This window comes from Falco naumanni, chromosome 5 (assembly GCF_017639655.2).
Source record: "Falco naumanni isolate bFalNau1 chromosome 5, bFalNau1.pat, whole genome shotgun sequence".
Taxonomy (NCBI): domain Eukaryota; kingdom Metazoa; phylum Chordata; class Aves; order Falconiformes; family Falconidae; genus Falco; species Falco naumanni.
In genome coordinates this window covers 72,514,170-72,541,616 of record NC_054058.1, presented here as the reverse complement: position 1 = coordinate 72,541,616, position 27,447 = coordinate 72,514,170, and the positions used below count along the sequence as shown (strand labels likewise).

The 27,447-nt window shown below is 56.5% G+C and overlaps 1 protein-coding gene across 1 annotated transcript in view; it reads left to right on the top strand.

Annotated features, from left to right (window-relative positions):
- SHANK3 (SH3 and multiple ankyrin repeat domains 3) overlaps nt 1-23,489 on the top strand; it is a 362,955-nt gene extending 339,466 nt beyond the window's left edge. Inside the window, exon 25 of the mRNA XM_040596580.1 lies at nt 16,437-23,489. Coding sequence (XP_040452514.1) covers nt 16,437-16,980 — 544 coding nt within the window. The 3' untranslated portion in view covers nt 16,981-23,489. The remainder of the gene's footprint in view (nt 1-16,436) is intronic.
- The last annotated feature ends 3,958 nt before the right edge of the window (nt 23,490-27,447 follow it).

Here is a 27,447-nt window from a genome sequence, read left to right as displayed (position 1 = left end):
CTCTGGGAGACACTAACTCACTTGCAAGGCCCCAATAATATTGCATTGACCTTTAGCCGTAGCTGTTATTCTCACACTCATGAAAGCAAAACACTTCACGCAGCTATTGGGTAAAGTCAGAAAAGATGTTGAACTGTATTTGCCGCTCTTTCTTGTTCTTGCTGTGGGGCATTTTTTCTCATGCATATGTTGTTTCCTTCCCCTCCCTCTTCTGCCCTTCCCCAATCTCTGTCCTGTCCCTTCCCTGTCTCTTCCCCTCCTCCTCCCTCTCCTCCCAGCTGTTACAAATAGCACTGTCGAATCCTTCAGGCTTTGGCTGTTGAATTCATGCAATTATGAATGTCCCATTTCCCGTAGTAAACACACGGACGTACCCTCAGCCAGTGCAGAACGTCCCGACCTTCACTGGCCCCAAAAGCCCCGTGTTGGCCATGTCCCGGGTCCCCTCACTGCCCCTGGGATAGCCCCTTCCCCAAAGCCGCCCCAGGGCTCAGCCACCCACCCCAGCTGGCGAAGCCTTTCTGCCCGGCGCTGCTGGCGCTGCGGGGCCACCGCTGTGCCGTGCGTGCTGCCGCGGGATGCCCTGCCCAGGTGCCCGGGCCCCACGGCGTGGCTGGGCTCCTGCGGCACCGCTCAGCCTCGGCCCCGTGCCAGCCTCGGGCAGCGTGATGAAGTCCGTTCGCTCTTCTCCGTCTTGTTGCCGCCCCGGACTGGAGCTAACATTCTCTCTCATTGCCTCTCTTCCTGCTCTCCATCTGCATGTCCGCGCTGCTCTGTCTAGAACCGCCTCTGGCCTCCGGAGGGTGGGCGAGTTGTGTAAGTGAGCATGTTCTCATCCCATAGCAAACTCACCTTGTCTCCCCGCGCCGGTGCTGGTCCCGCTTCCCGCTCTCCCGCAGCCCCAGCTGGCTGAGAGCAGGAAGCGGTGCTTGCTCTGGCATGTGAGTGTCCCCCTCCTGCCCTGGTGTGCCCCGGTAGCATGTCCGTGTCCCTGTGCTGTGATGTCGTGTGCTGCTGCTCGTAGGTGACGACTGAGGAAATTCCCTCGGGCTTCCATGGGATTCATACTGTGGCCCAGACAAGCCCATGTGCCCCTGTCAAGGCTGCCCAGGGGACAATCCAGCAAAGTCTGTGCAGAGATGGGGCCCCCTTGGCACAACTTGGCCCCGTGGGGAGGGACCCCAGCAAGGGTGGGCAGAGCCGGCTGCCACCCTGGGAAGCAACATGCCCTTTCTGAGCCCCAGAAGCTCCCCCTGTGCAATTGATGCACAAGGCAGGTTTACGACTTCCCAGCGGCGGAGTATCCCTAGGTCACCTTCTGAAGCAAAAATCCCATGAGGCAGGGGAGGCAGCATCTTACGCCTTTGCTACCCTGAGATGATGCAGCCATCCTAGGCTGGGGTTCAGCTGAGCAGCAGGAAGGGGAGGCCTGGAAGAGAGCAGGACAGCAGCGCTGCCTTCTGGAAGACACCCCAGAGCTGCAGGAACTCCAGCCTGGTGACCCACAGCAGGTGACTTACGGTGTCCCCAGGGAAGTCACTGCTGGCACACAAACTTAAACCATGGATAAGTGTTGACCTCAGACAGCTGTAGGGAAATGAGGGTACAGAAAACTGACCCCTCACCTTCTCCCAAACTGGTTAATGGTTGCTGCAGGAGTAGTCCTTGCTGGCAGAGCTCCTTGGCCCACAACTCAGCAGGTCTCAGTGTCCTTGCTGGCAGAGCTCCTTGGACATCTCCCCGGCAGGTCTCAGTTGCTACTGGAGCTGCTGGAATCCCTTCGCAAGCCTGTGGGTGATGAGCTGTGTGCATTCACCCAGATGGACCAGGCAGTGAGACCCTAAAGAGGCCATTACTATTTGCACCAGGTCACCAGTGATGAGTGGCAGAATCCTTCCCCCTCTCCAAGAAGTGATCTGCATGCCTGGGTGGGCACTGGAGGGTTTGAGCCCATGCCCCTGATCTGGGTGCTCACCAGGCGAATTTCCCCAGTGTGCATGGCCGGCTGTGTGGTCTTGATTGTGCTTCTTCCGTGTTTGTCTGTCTGTCCTAGTTTGGTTTTTTTTTACCCGTAGCGTGTATGAAACTTAACTACCTACATCTGTGCCGCTTCCCTGTGTGAACACAACCCCAGAGCCTACGCAGACCTCTGGGCATTCACATGTTTGATTTTACTTGTCACTTCCTGCCAAGTGCTGAATTTCCAAGTCTGCATCCCCTGCCCGGTGCCCAGCTGGACAGGGCCAGTCCCAGGAAAGCAGAACAGCAGCGCTAGGAAAGTCCTCTTGCCAGATGCCCTGCAGCACCGTGGGGCTGGCTGTGGCTGCCGTACCGCTTTCCAGACAGCCATGCGGATGCCTTCCCCAGGGATCAGCTCTGCTCCAGTCCCAGGCTGTAACACACGGCTGGTGGAAGCAGAGGTGTGGGAGACTCAGAAGCCATCTGGCCCACTTCGGTCCTTCTGGTGGAGCAAAAGGTTGCAGAGCCCCTAGATCTGGCTGGAGATGGAGCACTGCTTCTGCTAGAGCTGGGCGGAGAGAGCTGTGCCTCAGGTTCTGCACAGCAAATCTTGCTTCATTTGCATGTGGTCAGTGGTGGGAGGGTCCTCATGTCATTGCATATGCCCATGTCTTCATGCATTCAGTCCTGTTGCTGGTGTCGCAGAGCATCTTGAGTGTTCAGGGTTGCAGCAGGGGAAATCTGCCAGCCGTGTTAGCACTGTGAGCGCTTGGCTCATCGCTCGGCTTTGTGCTACCTGGCACAGGACAGGGTGAATTCAGTCTGCTCAGTCTGTTTTCTGCCCCCACGTCGTTAGGACACAGCCCAGCAGCCCCAGTGGCAGCACCATGGGGATGATGGCTGGCTGCGCTAAATGGGAGCCGGCTTGTCCCCGTTCCGCTGAGCCAGCATTTCGGACAATGGCAGTGCCTGCTCCTGTCCAGCACCATCTGACTGACCGTGATTGTCAGCTGATGTTTCCTCTCTAATGCACAGCCCTGTTTGTGCAAAAGCTTTGGACATTGTTTCGCCTGTGCCCAGCACCCCTGCTCGACTCTGAGCGTGTGCTGCAGCCACCCAGCCCAGCCCCGCGCGCCCCGAGCGCAGCCCAGACGAGGGGCTAGAGGCTGCCCACGGGCTGTGGCTCAGCTCCAGCCGGGTGAGCACCAGTGCATCAGAGCCTTGGCTAGTGCTTTCCTGCAGGCTGCGGCCCCGTGCCCGTGCTCAGGGTGCTGCAGCGGGCCGCATGCCCCCCACGCTCCCCACCGCTCCCCACCCCCAACCACGCTGCCCTGCAGCGGAGGGAGCCCTTGCCAGGAGCTGTGCTCAGCATGCAAGTGAGCTGCGTAAACATGAGCAGGAGCGGGGAACAGTGGGCACTGCCTCTGCCCAGGGCCTGTCACAAGTGGCATTATTCCCATTTTCTGCCTACAGAGGTTAGGATTGGGGTTAGTGTTAGGGTTAGCTGCTGTCTTAGTCCAAAAGGATCAGCGATGAACCTGGATATGCCTGGCTTTCACAGGTGCCTGCTTAGCTGACCACCTTTAACATTTTCTTAGCACAGGTTTTTTGCATTTAATTCCCTGGAAGGGAGGGGTGCTGTAAACCCAGGGTATTTTTAGGGTGCACAAGCAAGGAGGCTCAAGTCTACAACAGATCTAAGGCACCACCAGTTTAGATGCACAAGTGCTTGCTGCTGGCTAGAGGCATGGGGTTAGCTCTGTGTACATAATTAGCTGTCTTCTGACCCTGTAGTTTAACCTGTGTCATCACAGCTAAAACGCTGATGGGCCAGCTTCCCCTCTCATTAGCTGCACAAAGGGTCAGGCATTCGCTGCAGGTTGTGGTCATTTTCCCCTGCAACAAAATTTGTCACCTAAAATGCGAAACTTCAGACCTGCTTTCCTCTGTGGGTGGCAGAGCTTGGGCTCTGGGACTCGGGCAGTGCTGCCCCACTCGAGCCGTGGTACTCAGCCCCACGCTTAGCCCAGTGCTGGCACCAGGCAGAATGCAGAGCCTGTAACCCAGGCTCAGGTTTTAGTTGTCAGTGAGATTCACAAGGAGAGCTGGGTCTGAAGGACAGCACTGAACCCTCCATGTCCAGTCAGCCACGGAGCCTCTGCTCTGCCCAAGCCTCAGGGGACTGTCCTGGGGCACAGCACGAGGCAAGCCCCAGCTTTCTCAGGTGACACCGCTGGCAGTAAGCTCCATGCAGGCTGCCTGAAGTTGAGTTTACTCATTCTCCCATGCATGCTTCGCTCCAGTGCAGGACATGCAGGGATGTCCCCACGGCTTCACATGGCCCGCATGGTGCCCACTATTGGGGATGATGGGAGAAGGGATGCACCATCTTGGCTTTTGGAGCTCAGTGCTTGGAATCAGGATCTGAAAAGCAAACACAAACGTGCCCCCCACACACATGCACGCTCATCTGAGACCAGCAAGGAGCAACAAAAGGGAAGAGTGCCAAGTCCTTCTCTGGGCAGTTTTTGGACTAGCACCTCACTTCTGAGCCTTCAGGTGTTAGCAGGGGCCCAGCAGATGACAACTGGGCATCAAATGCCACAGTTCTGCCAGTGTCTTTCACCTTCTCATGATCTTCTGTGCGAAGACTGCTGAGCACAGAGGCACTCTGCTCCAGGTCAGAAGCCTTGACTGTGAGAGGAGCTCAGGAGAAGATAGGACAGGCTGTTCTGGCCCCCAAGACAGGTCCTGCTGAAGTTTGTAGGACAGTGCAGTGAGCTAGGAAGGTCAGGTAGTCTTTTGAGGTCAAGGGAAGAGGCTGTAGCAGTGAACAGCAAGAGTGGCTCCTGTTCTGGCTGCAGGAATGTGATCAGAGAGAAGAGGGAAGATACAGAGTGAGAGGAAAAAAAGGTACAGAGTGAGAGGAAAAAAAGGCAGTTTTGAAACAAGAAGGAGCCAGCACATTGAGAAGCCACAAAAGGGAATATACCTCCAGGGTTTTCATGGCTGGCTGGCTTTTTTCCAAATCCAGCCTCTGTATTTTATTGGGATAATGTCTTATACACAGTTTGGGAGAGCAAAAAACCCAAACAAACCCAGCAGAAGTGCAATTTGCTGTCATCTGACCATGACAGGCTGATGTGGGAACTCTCCATAAGAAAGGTGCTGCATTCGTAGAAGGACCTGGGATGGTGAGCAGTCCATAGGTGAATATTGTCCTTTCAGTATCGCGCTGGTTCAGGACTCAGGTCTTCAGTTGCATCTTGCAGTGCAACAAACCCCAAAGCCTTGGGACAGCAGCTTCATGCTGCTGTTATCCAGGGACCAGCCAGAGTTCCCCATCTTGTCAACCCATCCCCCCTCCACACACGCACACTGCTTTCCCACATCAGCTGAAGGAAAAGTCACAATTTCTTGCCTCTTTTTCCATCAGTGGCACACCTATTCCCATGCAGAGTAATCTATGTAGAGTGAAGAAGAGAAAAACTGTTATTTGTCACAAGAGGGTAAATTAATAGTACCAGAAGCAACAGTTCCATCAGTGATACCATCCCATTGCTTAGATCTTCAGCTTTGTCCTCCCATAACAAGGTAAACCAGTGACAATCACCATGGCTTTCTGGAGTGGATTTTCATACTCCGCTTGAAATGATTAAACACAAATCCAGAAAATCACATATTAAACCTAGCGCAGCTTCCTCTATGTCAGTCTGCAATGCTCCTCAGGTGAGAAGAGCTTTGAGCCCCCACTGTTTGTCCCTTCAGGCATTTCTGAGAAGTGCACCCAGAGCTGACTGCTGTGCTTTGAAGGCATCCAAAACTGGAACAGACAGGTGTTCCCCTGTCACTTCAGTCGGGTCTGCATCATCTTCCAACCTGACACATGTGCCTTACTTTCCATTCATGTCTGCTTGCCTTTGCCTTCACGGATTTGTTCATTTTCCTGTCACTGCTAGACTGCACAGAGTGTTTCGTAGTCGGTGTTTTCTGTGCGTGATGGTGTTCCCTGACCCTGACTTTCCTCTTTGATGCACCAGGCCTGCTGAGCTGGCTGTGCAGGTCAGACCAGGATCTGACCCATACTGCTGGGATCTGCTGTGGTGGATGTTCTCCTGACACCTGACTAACACACGCAGGCTGCTTCCAGTGCCCACCCCATCCAGAAAGCCTGCCAGGTGCTGCCTGTGCAGTGTAGACGTAGCAGCTCAGCCCAGCAGCAGTTTAGAGGTTACTGCCTCATGCTATGGCATGTAGGGAGTCACGGCTTAAGCAACTTCATATATTACTCCGGTTTTAAAAAGTAATTGTCTGCAGCTGTACTGTAAAGCATTCTCCCAATTGTTGCTTCTGTGCTCATGGAGCTTCTGGCCACATCACTGCACTACTGTCATGCAGTCCTAAGTGTGAGCTGCAAACTTCACTGGTCCTGTGTGGTCTGGCATTGGGGTTTATTAAAAAATTGCATTGTTAAATGAGGATCTCTTGCTGAACATCCGAATAGCAGCGTAGAACTGGCCTGATTCACGCTTTTGGTTGCAGCTTTCCCATCTCTGTCATCCCCGGTGTCAAGGAAGATGCTGAATCTGTGGTAGTTCTAGGACTTCTTCCCTTGCTTGCTCTTGCAGTAAACAGAAGGAAATCAGATCCTGAGCAGACTGAGGAAATCTAGAAGGACTTCAGTTCATAGATGTAAAAACTACAATTGCTCCCCTCCTTTTTCTGCAAAAAGGTTTGCATTGTACCATGGTGTGACATGGATGCAGGAGACACTGGCTCTAACTAGTCCCCAGCGCAGAGGTGTGTCAGCGGTACACTTGCCATCAGGCAGGAGGTCTGTCCGCTGTAGCCCGTCTCATTGCCCTGAGTATCTTTCACTTCTCCAGTGCTGGCAGGTCCTCACTCATCAGAGCAGTGCTGCCTTGGTGTGCTGCCTGCGTGGTGGCCGAGCGCCTCCATCGACATGTGAGGGATGCTTTGGGTTCCTTTACATTCCTCTCGCCAGACAGAAAATTGCAAGTGGGTTGGTCATGGTTAGTTGTCTTATTAGTGGTTAGGCACCCTGTCATGGTTTAACACCAGCCAGTAACTTAAGTACCACGCAGCCACTCGCTCACTCTCCCCTCACCCAGAGGGATGGGGAGGAGCATTGGAAAGGAATGTAAAACTTGAGGGTTGAGATAAGAATAATTTAATAAGTAAAGCAAAAGCCACAAAGCAAAACAAGGAATTCATTCACCGCTTTCCATGGTCAGGCGTTCAGCCATCTCCAGGAGAGCAGGGCTCCATCACGTATAACACTTACTCGGGGAGACAAACGCCATAATGCGAGATGTCCCCACATTCCTTCTTCTTCCCCCAGTTTATATACTCATCATGACATCATATGGTATGGAATACCTCTTTGACCAGTTCAGGTCAGCTGTCCTGGCTGTGTCCCGTCCCAGTTTTGCTGGCAGGGCCCGAGAAACTGAAGAGTCCTTGGCTTAGTATAAACATTACTGAGCAACAACCAAAAATATCCATGTGCAATCAACATCATTCTCCCACCAATTCCAAAACACAGCACTGCACCAGCTGCTAAGAAGAAAATTAACTCTGTCGCAGCTGAAACCAGGACACCCCACAGTGAGAACCGAGCTGAAGGCAGCGTGCTCTGGCTCTGAAGACACTTTGCTTGAGGGCGCTGGGTTTGTTCCTCACACAGCGCCCCTCAGGGAGCTGCTTCTGGGCAGGCAAGCTTGTGCTCTCCCGCCAGCCGGCCCTCTCTCGGGAGCAAAGTCAGCAGTCCTCGTTCCAGACTGCCGTTCAGGAGCTGGGCATCAGAGGCGTAGGAGAGGGATTATTAATACTGAGGAATTCTTTCAGTGCAAGAAGTAAGACTTCAGTCTGGATGTGTTTTACAGAGAAAAAAATACCAGAAATGAAAAGTCAAAGTAGCTTGTCAGTCTTCATTGTAGAAAAAGCTTAATAGCAAACAGGTATCTTGCAGTAGGGTCCCATTTCATTTAATAGATGTAAAAATTGTATGAAAAACACCGTGATTAATGAAAATTCCTGATTTGCAGAAAAGAGGAAGTTTTGAGGGACACTGAATTTAGGACAGTGAAGAGTTCGAGGGAAACTAGCCAAGCTAAATGAGTGACCTGAATGACAGCAAAGAAGGTTCAGTGCTAATAAATGTAAAGAGATGGGCAGCTGAGGGCAAAAACTGATTCTGCAGGCCAGAGATCACTGTCCCCATAAATTGTGGCCATCTGATGCTGGCAATGTTCCTGATGACTCGAGTGCACCACAGGCAGTGAGGAGCGAAAGCTGATACTGAAGGTGAGAGCTGGCAGGGAAAGCTGGGCATTGATGGTGCTGCAGGAATATGTTGCCGTTTGCTTGCTGCATGTGCACCAGAGAAGGCTGAGGACACTGGCAGAAAGGTATGGAGGAAGGTCCATCAGCTCAACCACTCTCTACATAAAGCGTCGTAGAGGGCTTTGCCACTGGGCAGCTCCAGCAAAAAGGAGTGACCTGGTGTAATGGGCTTCGGTGCGTCATCACTTTCTCATCGGGGCATTTGCGGTTGACTGACTGCTGGTCTGCGCTGGTCCTCCGCAGTCTGAATTCACAGAATGGTCGAGGCGGGAAGGGACCTCTGGAGGTCATCTGGTCCTCCCCCCTACTCAAGCAGGGACACCTGGATCAGCATGCCCAGGGCATCGTCCAGTCAGGTTTTTAATATCTCCAAGGATGGGGACTCCACCACCTCTCTGGGAAGCCTGTGCCAGTACTCGGTCACCCTCACAGTGAACAAGGAATTTCATGTGTTCAGCTGGAATTTCCTGTGTTTTAATTGTGCCCATTGCTTCCCATCCTGTCATGGGCACACCACTGAGAAGAGTTGGGCTCCATCTTCTTTATTCCCCCACCAAGGCATTTGTACACACTGATGAAGTCCCCTTGAACCTTCTCCAGGCTGAACAGTCTCAGCTCTCTGTCTCCGCTTCTGTGTCAGATGTTCCCATACCTTAATCATCCTGGTGACCCTTCACTGGGCTCTCATTCCGGTGAGTCCATGTCTCTTGTACTGAGGAGCCCAGTAGTGGGCACAGTACTGCAGATGTGCTCCATCAGCAGAGAGATGTGCTCCATGGGCAGAGAGGAAGGATCACCTCCCTCGACCCGCTGGCAATGCTGTTCCTAACACAGCCCAGGGCACCCGACCGCCTTTTTTCACCGCAGGGGCATGTCACTGGCTCATGTTCAGCTTGCTGTCTGTTAGCACCTCAAGGTCCTTCTCTGCAAAGCTGCTTTGCCGCTGGTCGGCCCCCAGCATATACTGGTGGGTGAGGTTGTTGCCACCTTCTCAGTTGCAGGAATTTGCGTCTCCCTTTGTTGAGCTTCATGAGATTGCTCTTGGCCTGTTCCTCCAGTCAGTCGGGGTGCTCTGGGGGGCAGCTCCTCCATTTTGCATCATCTGCACAAAATGTGTGTCATCTCCACTTGCTGAGGGTACCCTCTGCCCCATCGTCCAGGTATTTAACGAAGACATTAAGTGGTATTAGCCCCAGCAGCAACCCTGGGGGTTGTGTGCACTACAAGTCACTAACCTCCAGCCGGACTTTGTGCTGCTGACCACAGCCCTTAGAGCGTGGCACTTCCACCAGTTCCCAGTCAACCTCAACTTCCACTTGTCTTGTGCATGCTTCACCAGTTTGTCAGTGAGGATGTTATGGGAGAGGCGTTTGAAAGCCTTGCTAAGCCAAGATAAAATCTGTTGCTCACCCCTCACCCACTAACCTCATCATTTAGTCTGCCGGGTCGGTCAGGTGTGATTTCCCCTTTATAAAGCCATGCTGTCTAGTCCCGGTCACTTTCTTGTTCTCATATGCTTGAAAATGGTTTCCAGGATAATGTGCTCCACCATCTTTGGGGGGATTGATGTCAAGCTGGCCAGTCTGTCGTTCCCTGGGTCCTCCCTCCCTGAAGACAGGAGTTGCTGTGGTGTTACGGAGACCACTTTGCTGAGCACCCGGGCAGTGGCTGCAAGCCAAGACAGGCATCAAGAGTGGGCTGCCACTTGCCAAATATTCGGCTTAGACCTAAGCATGTTGGTTGCCATAACAACTCGATGTGGAATGAAAAGAAGAGGGATTGCCTTCTGGATGCTGAGCTTCCTCCTCACTGATAGCCGAGGGAGCTGACCCCCAGCACAGGCAAGGTGCAGCTGCTTTGCTGGAGAGCCAGCACGAGGTGAAGCCCCTGCAGATACCCCCCTTAGGCTCCTTCTGCCCGAGTGCCTCAGAGCTCGCCTTATCCACCACCCTGCAGAGTGTCTGGAAAGCTTTCCTGCCTGGTGCCATACAGGCTGTTTTCCCAAACACCAAGTTAACAGGTTATCCACTTGATCTCTTTTGGCACTTTTACTGGCCACCTTCCTGAAGGGAACAGACCTGCAGTCTGATCCAAAGGAGCCATCCTTCTCAGAAGAGGGGTGTAGAGGTACCCTGCTTCTGAGTTCTCCCCAGAATGTGTACCTTTCAAATGGAAATGTCTGGCCAAAATCTGAAACTTTAGGAAGTTGATCTGGGATTCCTAGGCAGGTGGCACACTAATCCGAACTGCTGCACTGCCACTGCATGGGGGTGCATGTTGATTATACCGTGCTCATGCAGTACATCAGTTGCTTTCGGAAAACGTCACCTTTATTGCTCATGTACAATGCAGTTGCTGGGCCCCTTCATAAAGTCTCTGACCCCTGTGAAAGCTTTTTCAGGAAACGTTAGACCCGCTGCACATGTTCAGTGCTGCTGAGCTGTCTGTGCATTGTCTGTCCAACATGTGCCAAAAACACAAGGGCTGTGCCTGAAGTAACTGATCTTTGTAGACTGTGATCTGTGGGACTAAGCTGCCTGATTTGTAGGACTTCGTGCAGAAGTGCTGTCCATAAGTTCCGCATTTATCTCTGCTCAGGACACTCCATACAGAAGAGTAACAGCTCTTAGAGCTACAAAATTGAACAGTTGTCTCCAGGTTTGCTCATTCTTTTGTTCATCTGAAGAGAAACTCCTCCAATGCTTCTTCAGCATCATCAGCCCTCCAGATGCTGGTGGAGTTACAGCATTGCCTTCAGGAGGGACAATACACTGGGTACAATTAACCCCACTCATTTGTATCAGTTTTGCAGGTGTTTCCTTGCAGCATCCCTTTGTTTTTCTACTGTGAAAGAGAAGAACTCAGAAGTGCCAGATTTATCTTCCCTAATGAAAGTTCTGGCTGCACTAGTAGAGTCCTAAGAAAAAATGACAGCAGGAAATTAGATCGCCTTCAGTAAAAACCTTGTTCTCAGTAGTTCTTCAGATAAGTCTCACGCGCTGTTGGGCACCCTTTTCCCTGTGGGCTTTCTTTATGGGGATAAGCTTATCCTCTCTTTGGATTCTTTTGCTGAGAGCCAGGAACAAATTTCGTGCCGAAATTCAGTAGTTAAGGAAGAGCAGTGGGCTGGCAAATGGTCCCTGAGGAGAGCTCATCAATCTCCCAGTAACGCAGCTGTGTCTGCCACTGGTGCTGTGCACGCTGCTGGAGCAGGGTGGCTGCCATGTCACCTCTTGCCCTGGGACTTCGCTGTCTGGGCAGAGCATCCAGCTCTGGGGAGAAAAGGGCTTCCCTGACTCCTGTGTGATGAGGCTTCCCTTGGCCCTCTGCTTGATGGGACTTCCTCAAGGTTCTGTAAAGAAGCATATATCCTTCCAGCTTTTGAAACAGGCCCGTAGCCCTTCACCAGCCACCCACCAAAAGATAAACTCACCTGAACGGCACCTGGCAGTGAGAGCTGAGTGCAGGTAGGGGGTGGGAAGTGCTGCTTTCTCCTGGACACTGTTCTCACTTGCAAAGTGGCATGTGAGAGCATCCAGCTCCTGCCAGTGAGTTTATGTCCTGTTTGGCTGTTGTGTTATTTCCATGGTGACCCATAGCATGAATGCTTCTGATTTTTGTTTTGGGAGCCATCCAGAGAGACTTTCTTTCCTTTCTGTACTCCTCTCCTTTGTCCTCCCTTTTCAGGGACAGTTCTCATGAGACAATTCTGGAAGACAAAATCTTTTCAAAATGGGAACTGTAGAGGTGTCACATCATCTGTGCGTGCACCATTCTAGGCAGGAAGGCTCAAAGTGTCTATCTGCATTTCAAGCAAAGAGAGAGAGGATTAGTCTCCAGCCCTTGGCCCTAAAGCACAGCCTAGCCACGGTCACAGATAGCGTCAGGCTCTGCGTTGGAGCCTTTGGGTGCACCGAGCCCCAGTGGGGAATCACAAGAGCAGTCTTGTATATTATCAGTTAGCAAAGGTTGTTAATCACAGGAGGCAAGTCCTTCATGCAGTGAAAAGCAATGGAGATGCTTTTGAAGGCCAATATGAAAACATCTGGAAACCAAGAGCAGCAACACAAAAGACTTGCTGAGCAAAAGCGAAGCATTTCCCTTTGGAGTGATGAGAAGTGTGTTACCTCTGTTGCTGAATCTGTCCTCGCCTTTGTTACTCTTGAAGAAATCTGGACTGAGATAGAGAGTTCAAAGGAAGAATCCTCATTCATTTGTGACACATTCAAGAAATCTGCTTTTTTAATACCTTCAGTAAAAGTATTTCCAGAAGGCTTAATTAGCTGCCCTACAAATGCATAATAACTCTTTCTTTGGTTAGAACTTCCTTTTTCATCACGCTGGTGTTTCTTTGCTTCTGAGACTGCTTCCCATGGGACCTGTTCTCCTCTTTGCCGATTCCAGTCAGTTCCATTCGTAGTGCACAAATCAAAAAACTAGGTTTTTTTGGCTACACCAAAGAAGCAACCCAAGCAACCGATCTACTGCTACTGCTGGTGCTGACAGACTGCCACCACCGAGCTCTGCAGGACAGGGGTTGAGAGCTGCCAGAACCTGGATTTCACATGTTCAGAGAAGACAAGCTTGAAGGCAACCCTGCAATGGTGATTATAGCTGCCTCGTCCCAACTCAGAGAGAAACCTGTGGCAACCAGCAATCCCAGCATCTCTGGACTGCTGTCTTCCAAAGACTAGTTAGAGCACCACCAGAAACAGAAAGTGAAGAAAGCATTTCGTTTTTCTTATTAAGCTCCCTAGTTTTATTGGCTTGATGTTGCCCAAAGGAGAAGCAGACAATGCCATAGTGTTCGTGAAACCTGACAAAGCTGAAGTCCTCAATAGGAACATCCTAAAACATAGCAGCACTTGGCCACAGCTTGGCTACAGCTGGCTGGTACACATCTCGGTCAGTGCATATTCCTTGGGCAAAACGCATGATATGCCAACATGAACCTGCAATGAAGAAGAGCAGTGATCCAGAGAAAAAAAAAACCTCTAAGCAGATGTTGTCACTGTGCATAATGTGCAAGTCCTTGGAAGGGATACTGTGCTGAGGTGCCACTTGTGAATGATGACATCCAGAAAAACTTAGCTGGCTTCAGAGCAGGATGAAGTGCCTGTGACCAAATAATTGGGCTGATGGGCCATAATGAAGTCAGCTTCCAAAGCTGGACAGGGCATCAGAGACTGGTGAGCTGACTGCAGCATAACACATGGTTGGCAGAAGGTGTTGAGACACAACAGCATATTGCCAACAGTGCATTGCATTGCCCAAGCCAGTGCTCTGCAGAGGAGAACAGACCTACAGATTACATCTGCTGATGAGCTGTGCCCGGAAAGATCTGCCATAGCACCACTGACTCGCCATTGCAAGGACACGCCAGCCGTGGAAGCTTGGGCACACAGCTGATTTCTCGCGTGGTTCCCTGAGAGCAGGAACAGTCCATGTCCCAGGCCCTGTAAGCCACCAAACAAAGCAGAACCTGTGCCAAGAGCCAGGGAGGCCTTGCAGCGCAACCTGACATGGGATGGGCGTTTCTGTGGGACCTGCATCACCACTGTTGGCACAGCCCATGCTGCCAGGCACCCATCAGGCATCCACCGCGCTGGCAAGGAGTGCACTTGCAGGGGGCTGCTGCGGGTCTCAGCGCCCTCCAGCTTAAGCCTCTCTTCTCCTTTCACAGACTCCAACAGCAGTTTCCCCCTCTGTCCCACCTGGGTCAGGTTAAACGAGCCTTTGGCACACCAGCTGCTGTGTCTGCAGCCATTCCTGTTCGTGTTCAACTTTCCTGAACGTGAGTGACCAGAACTGTGCTCAGAATTCCAAATGAGAGTGTAGCAGTGTCCTGTGGTGACATGAATGCGTCCTGATGTCCGTGAGAAATACACACCTTAGATCTTGCAGTGCTTCTTTTGCCTTTCCGTGGCTGTGCTATATTGGCGCCTCCCAGCCAGCCACTCCTGGGGTCTGTCAGTAGGTCCAGAACTTTCTCTCCCTTCACCACTTCCAGTAGAGAGCAGAGATCCTTTGCCAGCCCTCTGAGCAGGACGCTGTGTTTTGTACTGTCACTTTTCGTTCTGTTTCTTGTGCCGCAGCCTTCAAGGTCATTCAGCTTTTCCTCTTCTGTATTGATGGAGCTTCCCAAATGTGATTCATCATCATGCTTCTTTATAACCCTCTTGCTTTCTGTGCCAAGGTGGCAAAGAAATAAGAGTAAGAAGAAATATGCCTGAGCCCAGAGACATGGACAGACTTTCGTATTCCTGTTCAGCTCATCTTCTCACAGCCCCCTTTCTAAAGAATCATTAGTGCTTATGAACCTCCCAGAAGCTTGAGTCTTTTGTGGTGTGCGCATTAGTGGCAGCGGGCATATGCTGTTAACTGTAGCCCTTGGACCCCTGTTGCTAGCAACAGGTTTCCAGAGTGTCCATCTGTTCCAGGAGGGACCTGAGATGTGAGGGCAGAGCTTGGAGGATGGCAGGGAGGCAGAGGTACTGTACTGCACTGGGCTGCACGCAGGGCACCATGCAGACAGCCCAGAGGACTGCTGGTTTGTTAACCAGCGTCACATCCAAGCCCAAGGGAGCTGCAGTTCCGTTGCATTTTATTGGTTAGTTGGGAGGACAAGCAAACTGACACTGTGTGACCCAAATGAGCGGTCATGGACTGTTTAGCAAAAAGATAACCACCCAGCCCCAGTAACGCTGTCCCTCTTGGCCCGGGGCTGTGCAGCCCTGAACCAGTGGACCCTCCCTGTCCTCCCCACTCTTGCTCAGTCAGGGCTGCAGCACTTCTGCTGTGGGAGCATCCAAGCCCCTGAGCCGCCACAGGACATGGACCCCCATTTAGAGCCCTCCTTGGGGCCGAGACCCCACCAGGCTCAATCAGAGGCTGCCAGGAAGCAGCAGCCAAAGCCCTGGGGTGTGTTCAGGGCGCTGTGTTTGCTTTCTCTGCCAGGACGGAGAGACTGCCCAGGGCCCCCGAGTCCCTCCCGGTCAGTGTCACATCCTCAGCCACAGTCAGCAGTGGGTGCTTATGGAAGGAGACCCCCAAAGCAGAGCATGAACAGAGACGGGCAGTGCAGCATGCCTTCCCCAGGCCTCCTGGGCTGAGGCACTCGCTCTGCTCATTGCACCCAGAGGACTCATCCTCCATGATCTTGCCCTGTCAGGTTTTAGATCCATTTCTTGTCACATACCCAGACTAGCTGTTCATGCCAGGGGAGGCAATAAAGGCCAGAGGCCCTCGTGGCGAGCAGGTAGAGCCGAGTGCTGCCGGAGGGGCTGCCCCCTGCCCAGCTCCACGGCCTGTGCCTACCCCAGTGCAGGGTGCAGCCAGGCAGGCAGACGTGGCATAGTGCAAGGGGAAAGACCAGTCCAGACACCTCTGGGCTGCCTCAGCCCAGGGTAACGAGCTGACCACCATCGGGTGACAATCAGACCTCGCTGCCTCCATCCTTGGGGTGGCATGACGGTCGTGTCCCCACGCTACTCTCTGGGGAGATGCCAGAAGGTTCCCTCTTGTCCTGGGCAGCTCCTCTGCCCCAGCTGGGCATGTGCTGGGGAGCGCTGGGTTGCTCTGAGTCTGGTGGGACCCGAGAGCACGCCGATGGAAGCCCAGTTAGCGAGCGTGAATTGGGGGGGTCCCGCTGGGAGGGTGGGGCTGGTGGCTTTGGTCACAGCTGGGTCGCAGCTTCTTGCTGACCAGCCAAGACAGGCCGAGGAGCAGGGTCTTCAGCTGCAGTAAGTCTTTGTGTAGACCCACCGGGCTGCAGGGCCACCTCCCTCCTTGGTAGGCCTCAATGGGCTTCAGAGCTGTGGCAGCGAGGGCAGGTTTGGCTGGGAAGCGGAGACACTGGAGATACTTGCTTGAACCTCTTCTACTTCCTCTGGAACAGCCCTGGCAGGGCTTGCAAGAAAGTCTTGGCTGAAGTGCTCCGAGCCGTGTCCCCTGCGCACTGCAGAGCCCCGTCCCATCTCAGGCTGGCCCAGCCCTCCAGTGGCCCCCCCCCCGTGTATATTGTGTGTGTGCTCCTGTGTCTGGGGACCTCCGCCTCACCCCTGCCCTCTGCTCTCTCTCCTCTCTCTCTCGCTGTACCGTTCTTTCTGCAGACTTTTCAGTAGTTTAGGAGAACTCAGCACCATTTCCCAGCGGAGCTCCGGGACCACCTACACAGTCCGACCTGGCAGTCGCTACCCTGTAACCCGACGTACCCCCAGCCCCGTGAAGCCGGCTCTGGATCGGACAGAGCCTCTCAGCACCGTCCGGCCCTACGGTCTGACCCCTCCCACCATCCTCAAATCTTCCAGCCTCTCCATCCCACACGAGCCCAAGGAGGTGCGCTTTGTGGTGAGGAGCGTGAGTGCCCGGAGCCGCTCCCCGTCCCCGTCCCCCTCTCCAGGGCCGCCCCTGCACACTCTTCACCCACCTCGGCCCTTCATGCAGAAACCCCTCCACCTCTGGAACAAGTACGACGTCGGGGACTGGCTGGAAAGCATCAATTTGGTGGAGCACCGAGACAAGTTTGAGGACCATGAAATAGAGGGCACGCACTTGCCCGCCCTCACCAAGGAGGACTTTGTGGAGTTGGGGGTGACCCGAGTCGGGCACCGGATGAACATTGAGCGGGCACTCAAGCAGCTGGTAGACAGCTGACCGTCCCAGGCAGCACTGGCCTCTTCCAGAGCCACCACGGGGAAGGGGGGTGGGGGTGGGGGGCACATTTCTACTAGACTAATAAAACCCACTTTGATTCTCTTTCTATTCTGAGCACTGCACTGAAGGGCGTGGAGCCGAGAGGCTCCCACCCGTTCCCACACCGCCCCGGCGTGCCATGCACACGCAGACCCCCACTCGGCCCTGCCAGCCCCGCGACGCCTTCGGGACAAGGAATGTTGCATGAAATACATCCTCGTTTCTGTTCCTCCCAGAGAGTCTGGCCTGTATATCGCTTGATGTGCTGTTTCCCGGGGGCGTCGCTGGTGGCCGGAGGGGCCGAGGCACCATGTGCTGCCAAGCCCAGGCTCCCCGTGGGCGAAGGGCAACACCTGGTTGGGGTGGGGAGTGGGGCAGGGCCAGCAGTGCAGTGAGGAGCTGAGCCCTGGCTAGGGAGGAGGCTTCTGCTGTCGGCCAAGCGCCGGCCACGATGCCCCGGTGCGGCAGGCAGGGAGGCACCGGCTGGAGCGCAGCAGGGAGGCAAGCAGGCCGGGCGCGTGCCGCCGGCTGCATCTCGGGCAGCGTGGGGCAGCCGGTGGCACCCAGACCCTGAGCTGCCAGCGAGGCAGGAGCGTGGCAGGGCAGGGGCTGCAGCAGGAGGCAGGCAGGGCCAGTGCCAGTGCCGGCGCTCGGCCCGTGTTTGGAAGAGCAGGCAGGAGGCACCACAGCCGTGGTGGTGGCCCTTGCCCCGTGCAGGATGTCCCCACCAGGCTCAGTGGTGGCCGGCCGAGCTGGTTCGTCCCACCGGTGCCCGGAGGGGAAGGGCTCCAGCATGGAGAGGTGTCTGTGGAGGGGCAGCGCTGGCACGGTGGCTGGGTGGTGATGCCCAGACCTGCTCCCTCCCGCGCAGAGCCAACTCAGGGAGCAGCCAGCCATGCCGTGCAAGCCAGAAGAGTGATTGCCACGTGAGACACTAGCCCTGGACTGTGTGCTGCTGCTCTGCCTGCCACCCTCGGTTGCCCTGGTGAGAGAGGGACTGAAACCGCATGGATAGAAGCATGTTTGGGGATGTTGGAGGGAGGCTGGTGGGGTATCCAGCAGAAAACGCTTTGCCAACATTTGGGGGGGGAGGGGGGAGGGGAGGGGAGGGAGATGTTTTATTTCTTCTTGGTTTGGGGTCTTGTTTCCAAGGGGGACACGTTGATGGATAATATATAATCTCCGTGCATTTATATAGAGAGCAGCTGATGATCTACAAGAGATGATACTGAACTACAGGATTCCCACTCCGTCCTAAGTCATCCTTATTTTGCATCTTTTTAATCAGCTATATATTTGAAAAGAGAGAACAAATATCTATATATCTATATCTATAGCTATAGCCACCTGATTTTGTTATAATTTTACTAAATCTATATATCTCTAGACTTGTTGAGATGCTGGCGAGGCGGTGCCTGCACCCCTCCCCTGGGATGCCCATGGCTCATGGGAGTTTTTAGCGACTGACTGACTGAATGTTAAAGTCTTTTTAAAAAAAAAAAAAAAAAAAAACCAACAGCTCCTTTCAGACACTCTGGATTTTAAAGATTTAGAAACACAAAACAAAACTTGGTTTTTGGGACACACCGAGTCTTCCACCCCTTCCCGGCAGAGATGCACGGAGCTGGCGCTTCCACCGCCCCACAGAACTCCGCGCCTCTGGCAGGCGCAGGCCCCGCAGCATCAGGTCCCTCTCCCGCCTCCGCTCCCGGGAAGCCATCGCCACTGTCGCGCCCAGCGCTCGCACCGCACCACTGCCGGCACAGCCCTGCGCGGGCACCGCCAGCCTGGTCACGAGGGTCCTGGTGGGGCTGCTCCTCTGGAGCAGCCATCGGGAGCAGCAGGAGGCCGGCCTGTGGCTTTGGGAACCAGGTTGGCTCCCGCCACGCAGCTGAAGACCAGGGGCTGGCAGTGCTGCGGCGGCCTGGCCGCTGGGTCACTGGGGCAGCAGGGCTGGGTGGGAGCCGCTCCGTCGCCCAACAGCTTCAGGGGAGCCAGAGTGACCCAGGCCAGCCCTGGCTCTGGAGGAGGTGGCGTCCCTGTCCCCCAGCGTGGTGCCTGGTGCCCCGCGTGCCCCTTCCTCACCGCACTGTCCCCAGCCTTTCCCTGCCCCAGCTCAGGGGTGGCCAGGGCTTGCCCAGCCAGCTCAGGAGGGGGTGGCTTGGTGACCGGTGTTCCCAAAAAGCTGAGTCCCCCACAAAGGCATTAACTCTTCTGGTGCTAGAGGGAAGGACAAGGAGGTTCCTTCTGACCCTCACACATCTCTGAACCTTTACAACCTTCAGCCAGGGAAAAGGCCCAGGCCCAGGGCGGGGGGTGGCAGTCCCCCTCCTGCAAACCAGGCCCTCCCTGGGATGGATCCTGATCGTGCCGGCACACCGGGTCCTCCCCGGGATGGATCCTGACCCATGCCAGCACACCAGGCCCTCCCTGGGATGGATCCTGATGCGCTGTGGTGCCATCTCCTTTTTCCTGAGCTCTCACTGGGTGCGTGCCCAAGTGGCTCCATCCAGAACTCTCCAGAAGCCGCTGGGCCCTGGGGATTTGTGTCCCCCCTCCTCCCCGGCCGCCATCCTGCTGCTCCCAGTTGGGGCAGGCACCTGGGGATGGCAAGAGGGGTTTCAAGCTAGACCGGCAAGCAAACAGCCTGCGGTCTGTGCCCCAGGGTAGCTGGGGCCTCGTGCCCCGTAACCTGGTGAGCCAAGAGGCATCTAAATCGCGATAGCAGCCATTGCGTCTGCCTGAACCCACCGCCTGCTTTACCAGGTGTGCCATCACACCCCATCAGGCGTCCCCCAGCTCCGCCTGTGCCAACGCTGCCACTGTCCTGTCTGGCCTGGGGCGGGATGCTGCAGATCGGGTCCTGCCCCTTCCACCTCCCTGCCCCATCCGTAGTGGCAGCCCGGTCCATCACCCCTCTGCCACTGTGCACCCTGTCCCCTCCATTCACCCTGTAGGGCCCCCTGCCATGTGCCCTCCCATCTACCTCCCACTTTCACCCCTGGAATCTGCTCTGCAGTCACCCGCATGCCTCACCCACAGCATGTGCAGCAGCATGTGCAGATGCATGCACCCACCTACCGTCCTGCACCCCTCTACCACCCTCCGTTGCCCAGGCTCTGGCTTTCCCGCCCACGCTGGCTTTATGTGGCACCCTTCCGTTGCAAGGGCTTGCTGGCATGGTCCTGCACAGGCAGGGACGGTCCCACTCCAGGGACGTCCTGTGCCACTGGCACGGTTGCATCTTGCCTGCCAGTGCAGCCACTGCCCTCGCGTCCCCTGGCCCCATGCTCGCACCTTCTAGAGCACCCCAGCTCCTGCTGTCCCCTCACCTTGTCCCTGCACCACCTCCAGCATGCTTCACAGTGCCCACACCCCACTGCTGTTCACAGACGCCCAGCCGCCAACCAGACTCACTGCTTGTCCCCTGCAGCTGGAGCTTGGCTCTCCGGGGTGATGCTGCTTCGCCAGCTCTGCGCCTGGCGAAGCAACATCGGCACGTCCTGGGATGCCGGTGAGCATCCAGCTCCTCTGCAACCCTGTTGGCACACCATGTGCCAGGCCTGCCACAGCACAGCCCCCGAGGAGGCCCCACCGTGCACAGAGGCCTGGGCACGTCCCCAGGCTGGTGTCACACAGCCTCTTTCCCAAACTGTAGAGACAGGATTTCCTAGGAATTTATTTGGCTGTTTGTTCCTCATGCTGCTTTTACGAGGCTGCTCTGGAGCCACCCACTGCTGTGGAAATGCTTGTGTGCTGCCCATGGTGTGCCACGGGGAGCCTGTGCCCACTGCCTGGCTGGCTTTGGCCCCTGCTGCCGCATGCTTGCAGAGCCCCTGGCCGTCCCTGCTTGGTCTCCATCCCCTGGGGCCCTGGGGCCAGCTCCTGCTGCGGGAGCACAGCGGGCACAGTAGCCCCACAGAGCAGCATCCGCCAGAGCACACTGGGTGCCCACGCGCCGCGGCTTGTCCAAGCCTCTGCACCGCTGATGGCTCATCCCCTGCCTCGCTTGGCACTGCCAGCACCTCACAGCCCCTCCACAAGCCCCAGCTCAACCCACCCCTGCCTGCCAGCCCTGCCCGCCCAGCCAGCTCATCCCACCACTGCCCCTTTCACCGCTTCCCCTGCTGTGTTTCATTCTCATCACACTGCTGGCTCCTTCCTCACCTCACCCGCAGGGTAGCGGGGACCCCGGCAGCCCTCACAGACCCCGGCAGCCCTCAGACCCCAGCAGTCCTCGTGCCCTGGCGCAGCCCCATGGCCTATGGCCAGCAGAGCTGCCCTGTCCCCCCTCGGGGTGGTGGGCAGCTTTGCTGAGTGCTGCCCCCAAGGAGCCGCTGTGGCCCCTCGGCACGACGACCCTCGCTCCCGCCCGGCATGAGCCCCTCGGGGCGGCTGGCGGGCGCTGCTGGTGGAAGTGTGACTGTGTTAGCCTGAGTGCAGGCTGCTCAGTGGGTTCACGCTGGGTGAACCCAGGGTCTCTGCCCCTTCCGCAGCTGTTTCTGGGGCGACCAAGAGAGACCTGCCTGCACCCGCCTCTTGCCGCAAGAGGCCAGAAGTCTGCAGAGCGCAACTTTTCTGCAGAAAGTTCGGTCTGGGACCAGGAAAGCTGGACGCCTTCTTGCCATTTTAGAGGAGCCCTCCTCCTCCCCCTCCCTGATTCCCCCCACTGCCCCAATCCTCCTTGCGAGGGCTGGAAATGGTGGATGCACTGCTCTGCCCCAGCGGAGCCGGCGGCTGTGCTGCCCTGCGTGCATCCCAGCTTCCACCACAAAGCAGCTGCAGCCGTACCTGTGTTGGCAAACACTGCGTGATCCCTCCTGCAGGATGGCGGCTGCGGCCGTCGCTCCCAGGGACACCACGGCTCGTCCCAGTCAGGCATAACACGAAAGAAGGCGACTTCCGACCGCACTGCTGCCCCATCACCCCCACCCCCAGGGGCTGCCTGGGTCTGCCGCAAACCTGCTCCCCTGCCCCAGCAGCAACAGCTTCATCCTCCCTCCCAGTTCCGCACCTTCCCTGTCCCCCCACCACGGGGACACACACACAGCAGATGAGCAGGGGCTCAGGGCTTTGGAGACAACACCATTCCCAGGCAGCAGTAGGGTCACCAGGCGAACGTCTTCGCTTGGGGGCAGTGCCTGGGGTGGTCTTGTGCTGGGTGCTGAGGCCTCTTCAACTGACCTGCTTCTTCCTCCCCAGCCACTGAGAGCCCGCTCCCTCCCCGTGCCCACCTGCACCCCCCAAGCCTGCTCTGCTGGGGCGGCTGCACAGCCTGCGCTCCGTGCTACCGCCGGCTCTGGGGCAGCCACATCCTGCACACCCCCAGCACCCGCAGCATCCGGCTAGGGTCCAGTCACTCGCCACAGCGGTGTGGTGCCTTGGCTGGGAACCCCGGGTTGCCCAAAGGCCAAGGGCCAAGCTCTTGCCCTGTGGCCATTCCCACCCCCTCGGCAGAACCGTAACCCCCAGCTAACACAGCTGCTGCTACTTTACTTTTATTTTCTCAGCTGAAGCAAAGAGGATTTTCCCCAGGTGTAGATAGCCCTTTCCTGACTCTGTATCTATTCTGGCTGCATTGGCATCTCCGCTCCAAACATCTCCAGACCCAGTGAGACATTTCATTTTGAAAAGCCATCCAGGAGAAGGCAGAGCGGTAGCGGGCGAGGAACCAACCCCACGAGCCTGCAGCGTGGCCGGCAGCGAGCACCAACCCCTCGGCTGCACCATCCCGGTGGCACCGGGACCAGCCGCGCGCGGCAGTTACTGTGATTCTCATGGCTTCTCAATGACTTGGGTTATCTTCTGTAAAAAAGGATACACTTTTTTTTTTTTTTTGCTTTGAAGGGGTTTTTTTTTAAAAGTTGTTGGTATTTTTCCTTTGACCAGACTAACATCATCAATCCCTGTTCTCCATCAGCTCCTGTCTGTAATTCTGACTGTAAAAGAAGAGAAAACAAAACCCAAAGCACTTTGTTCCTGGTGGTGAAGAGCTTCGCCAGCCAAAACCATTTCCAAACAGCGACAAAGTGCGGCAGGGTTTTCTTTCTGTCCGCCCATGGGCAGCCCTCACTGCCGCATGCATGTGTCACCCGCGGAGACACCCCCGCACGCCCCTGGGCGTGCACTCACACCCACTGCATGTGCATATACCGGCTCCCGCCCTCGCACACACACGTGCGGCCACACGCGCACGCACACGGCTCGAACATCCACACTCTTGTTTCTTACCCAGACGGACTCACCTGTGGGTTTTTGTTCTGTTTTTAATTTTACAGGGTCAGTTTGACTTCACCCTTATTTTGTATGGATTTTTGGAGGAGATTTCTCCTTCTCCAGAGTCATGGAGGTGTGGCCATTCGCCTCCCGCCCTTGACGTTGTGATACACATACCCCACAGAGATCTATGTTTCTTATATTATATTATTATTATTATTATTAATTATTATTATTATTATGTAATAAATTTATAAGAAAGCTCCACGTTGTTCCATGGTGTCTCTCAGCTTCAGTAGCCTCCAGGCTGGGGCTGCTGTCCAGGGCCCCTCCACCCCCTCTCCATGGGGGGGATGCAACAGCACCCCTGGACCCCAGCCACAGGCAGGGGTGGGCAGCCTGCCTTCCTGCTCACCAGGGGCTTGTGTGCTCCCCTGGGCCTGAGCCAGTGACAGGGACAGCGAGGGGGGTGTGGGGCTGGGCAGTGACAATGTCCCACTGTGTTCAGGGTGGGGGGACCGGGGCCGCTTGCTACATCCCACATATGCTGGTCTGTGCAGGGTGGCACAGCACAGACCTGCAGCCATCACCCCCCCCATCCCCAAGGCTCCCTGGCTGGGGGTGGCAGTTTCCCAGGGCTGGTGCCCCAAGCCAGGCTCTCCCAGGGCCACCATGCCAGGCTTGGCTTTGCCCGTGCAGTCCTGCGGCCACCCTCGTGCTCCCAGCCCTGCAGCGATCTGCGGTGACCAACATCCCCTCCTGTGCTGGCCTGCCCCTGCTTTGCCCCAGGTCTGATGTCTGGGGCTCACCCCACACAGTGCCAGGGCCAGGCGGGAGCCCTGGAACGACAGACGTGTGCAGGGCAGTGTCCGGCTGCAGTGCGGGGAGCCCACAGCCATGGGGCTGGCAAGCGATGGCATGAAACTAGCCATGGTGGTCAGCGGGGGAGTGTGCCAGTGGCTACAGCCTGAGAGTCCCCCACCTGTCCCACCCTGCACACAGGGCCCCAGCACCCTTGAGGACTGTGACCACCCCATCCTACAGCCTACAGTTGGGGCCATCCCAAAATGCTGCCACTGCCCCAGGGTGCCCAGCCGAGCCATGGCCAGGCCCCTGCTCCCTGGGTGGGTGGACTGTGGAGGGGATGGGAGCACTCACTGTCCCCGAGGCTGCTGCAGGACTTACCCAGGCAAAATTGTCACCCCAAGCTGTGCCGCTGCAGGGCTGGGGCCATGCCAGCTCTTGGGAGCAGTGACACTGGTGCAGGGCCCGTGGCACATCGTGTTGAGGTGTCCTCGGGGACACTCGTTCCCATCTCCTCCTCCCTGGCACTGGCTCGTGCAGCTCCTCTTGCAGCAGGACTGGAGCCACAGGCAGGATGAGCCAGGACCCCACAGAGCTGCTGCTGGTGCCTGTCTCAGCCCACGCTGCCCCATCTCTGGCTGCCTGCCCCAGGGGCAGTGGCAGCGTTTTGGGATGGCCCCGGCCCCCACCAGCCCCTGGCCAAGGTGCCAGGGACTGTGACAGGGCCACCTGTGCCAGCCACATCCACCCAGGCACAACCCCACCAGGCCCAGGCAGAGCCCCCAGTGCCAAGCAGTGCCAGCGCAGGTCCTAGCGGGGCTGGCAGTGGGTGCAGAGGCATAGGGCAGTTACCAGGCCCCGTCCACATGGCACTGGGGTGCCCAGGTGCTAAGAGCTGAGGGAGGCACACAAAGCCTCACTTGGTGTCTGCAGCTGCCAGGAAACCTGGACGTCATGGTTGCCTTGGGGGAAAAACAGCAGCTGAGGGAGAAAGACCACCCGCGCCGGGCAGCCTCTCCAGTATGGGAGGACCCACAGTCCCCCTGATCATTCCCCAGTTTTCCCCAGGACCACGACCCTTTCACTGGCACATGCTCGGGCTGCTCAGCAGTGGTCTGGGTTTAGTGGCACCAACTGGAATACACTTAATTAAATGCACAGTTAGCATAAAGATTGGCTGCTGCGCCTCGTGCACATGCAACCTGGCGAGATGCATCAGCCAATAAAGTGACCATTATTCTCCTGTCACCTGCCGGCAGCAGCAGCTGAGGGGCACCAGGAGGCAGCGCCACCCCGGCGGGGGGCTGGGGGCAAGGGTGGAGGAGAAGGGTGCAATCCAGGTGCTGGGGACAGGCAGGGGCAAGAGCCACACGGCCAAGGGGCTGCTGCAGCAGCCTCCAGGGTCACCCCAGGGCTGGGCCTTTGGGGCCCTGATGGCAGCACAGCGAGGGGATGCAATGGGGCTGCAGATGGCTGTGCTCGCTTCCTGTGGCAGTGGCTCCGCTCTGGATACCAGGGAAGCACCAGGAACTGGCTGGTACCTCAGCCCCATGCCCAGGCACCTTCTCTGGGGCCTGTCCTGCTCCTCCGGGATGCATTTGGGGAGGCGAGCACAGCTCCTGCACCCCCCTCACTGCTGCTCCTATGGCCTGCAGCCCAGAGCTGAGCGTAGCCCGGGCTGGGGTCAAACGCCCTGCGCCCCCACAGAGAGCCATCCTCCCACACAGCCCATGGAACTGGGCACAGAGTATGGGCTTTGGGGCCAGGGGAGTCAGTGCCTTACAGCAGCCCCCAGCACGTTACCAGTCACCTCTGCACTGGCACAGGGAAGTGGTGGGGCTTCCGCTGTGTCCTATGCACCACAGCAGCCCCATGTCCCCCACAGCCTTGCTGCCAGCCCAGCAACACTGTGCCCGCACCCTGAGGTCCCAGTATCCGGCCGTTCCCACAGCCTGAACCTAGCAGCCCCTGTGTCACTCTGGTCCCAAGCCCAGCTGTCCCCATGCCTGATACTCCTGTTGCTATGCCATGTCAGCAATGCCCATTTCAGTGACACTGATGCCTTCTCTCCTGGTAGCTACAGGCACAGGCTGGGACCCAGTGTGTGTCTGTGGGGCTTCTCTGCTACTGGGCACCATAGGCTGGCACACGAGGGCTGGGTCCTCCTGCACTGGTCATGGCTTGCTGCCCCCACCAAGCTGGGAAGCTGCACCCCAGACCTCGGGGCACCGCAGTCTGGTGACAACACTCAGGCAGAAATGGGCTGCAAGAGGCACCAGGACGTGGGGACAGCACAAGGGGCCATGCCACATTGGTGTGCACCCTGCAGCACCCTGCACACCCAGCCGTGCACCCTGCACCTTCTGCACACACCCCCGTGCACCACGCGTGTCCAGCACCTCTTGTACACACACCCTTGTGCACCCTGCATGCCCTGCACCTCTTGTACACACACCTGTGTGTGCTGCACCTCCTACTCACACACCCATGCACCCTGCGCCTCTTGTACATGCACGTCCACACACCCTGCATGTCCTGTTCGTTCTGCATACACATCCTGCTGGACCCTGCACACACACCACTATACTCCACGTGCCCCAGTGCTCCTGCACATTCAGGCCCAAGCACCATGCATGCCCTACACCTCTCGCACACACACCCCTTTCCACCTAGCCATGCAGCACCCACACCCTGCATACGCACCTCCCACCATGGTCCCCATGACCCCTGCACATGCACCCACACCCCCTGCTCCTCCTGCACACGCACCCATACACCCCGCACACCCCGCTGCAGTCCCATGCCCCTGGCAGCAGCCCGCATGCATGCTTGCATTCCCCACTCTCCTGACAACACCCTGCCTTCCCTGTAGGCACTCTCCTCCGTGCACCCCACTCCTCGGTGCAGTGCCCCCACCTTGCACCCCACACAGACCCACCCTCTGCCCCAGCCCTGGGGGGGGGCGGGGAGGGGGGCCAGCTGCCCCTGTGGCACCAAGAGAGCCTCCCCAGCCTCGCGGTCACACCAAGCATATATTTTATTGAAAGACCAAGTGGATGACAAGGCAGTGAGGGGAGAACCTTTAACCAGGGTTTGTACAAGTGTCAGTTGCTCAGGACTCCTCTTGTTGTTCGAGTTACGAGATAAATATTGGTACATAGAGCGGAGTGGAGTTATAGTCACTAAACTAGCACTGGTCAGATATACGGGGCCGGCAAGCAAAATAAATCACCAGGCACAGCAGTGAGGAGCGGGGGCGGCCACCTGCCCAGTGCCCAGGACCCTGGCAGCCGCCCCGGCTGCAGGCTTTCCTCTCGCAGGGCAAACAAGGCCCGAACGCTGGTCCTGCGTCCCACGGCTGGCACAGCCCCCCAGGAGCACGGCCCCCTGGGGAGGAGGGGATGGCAG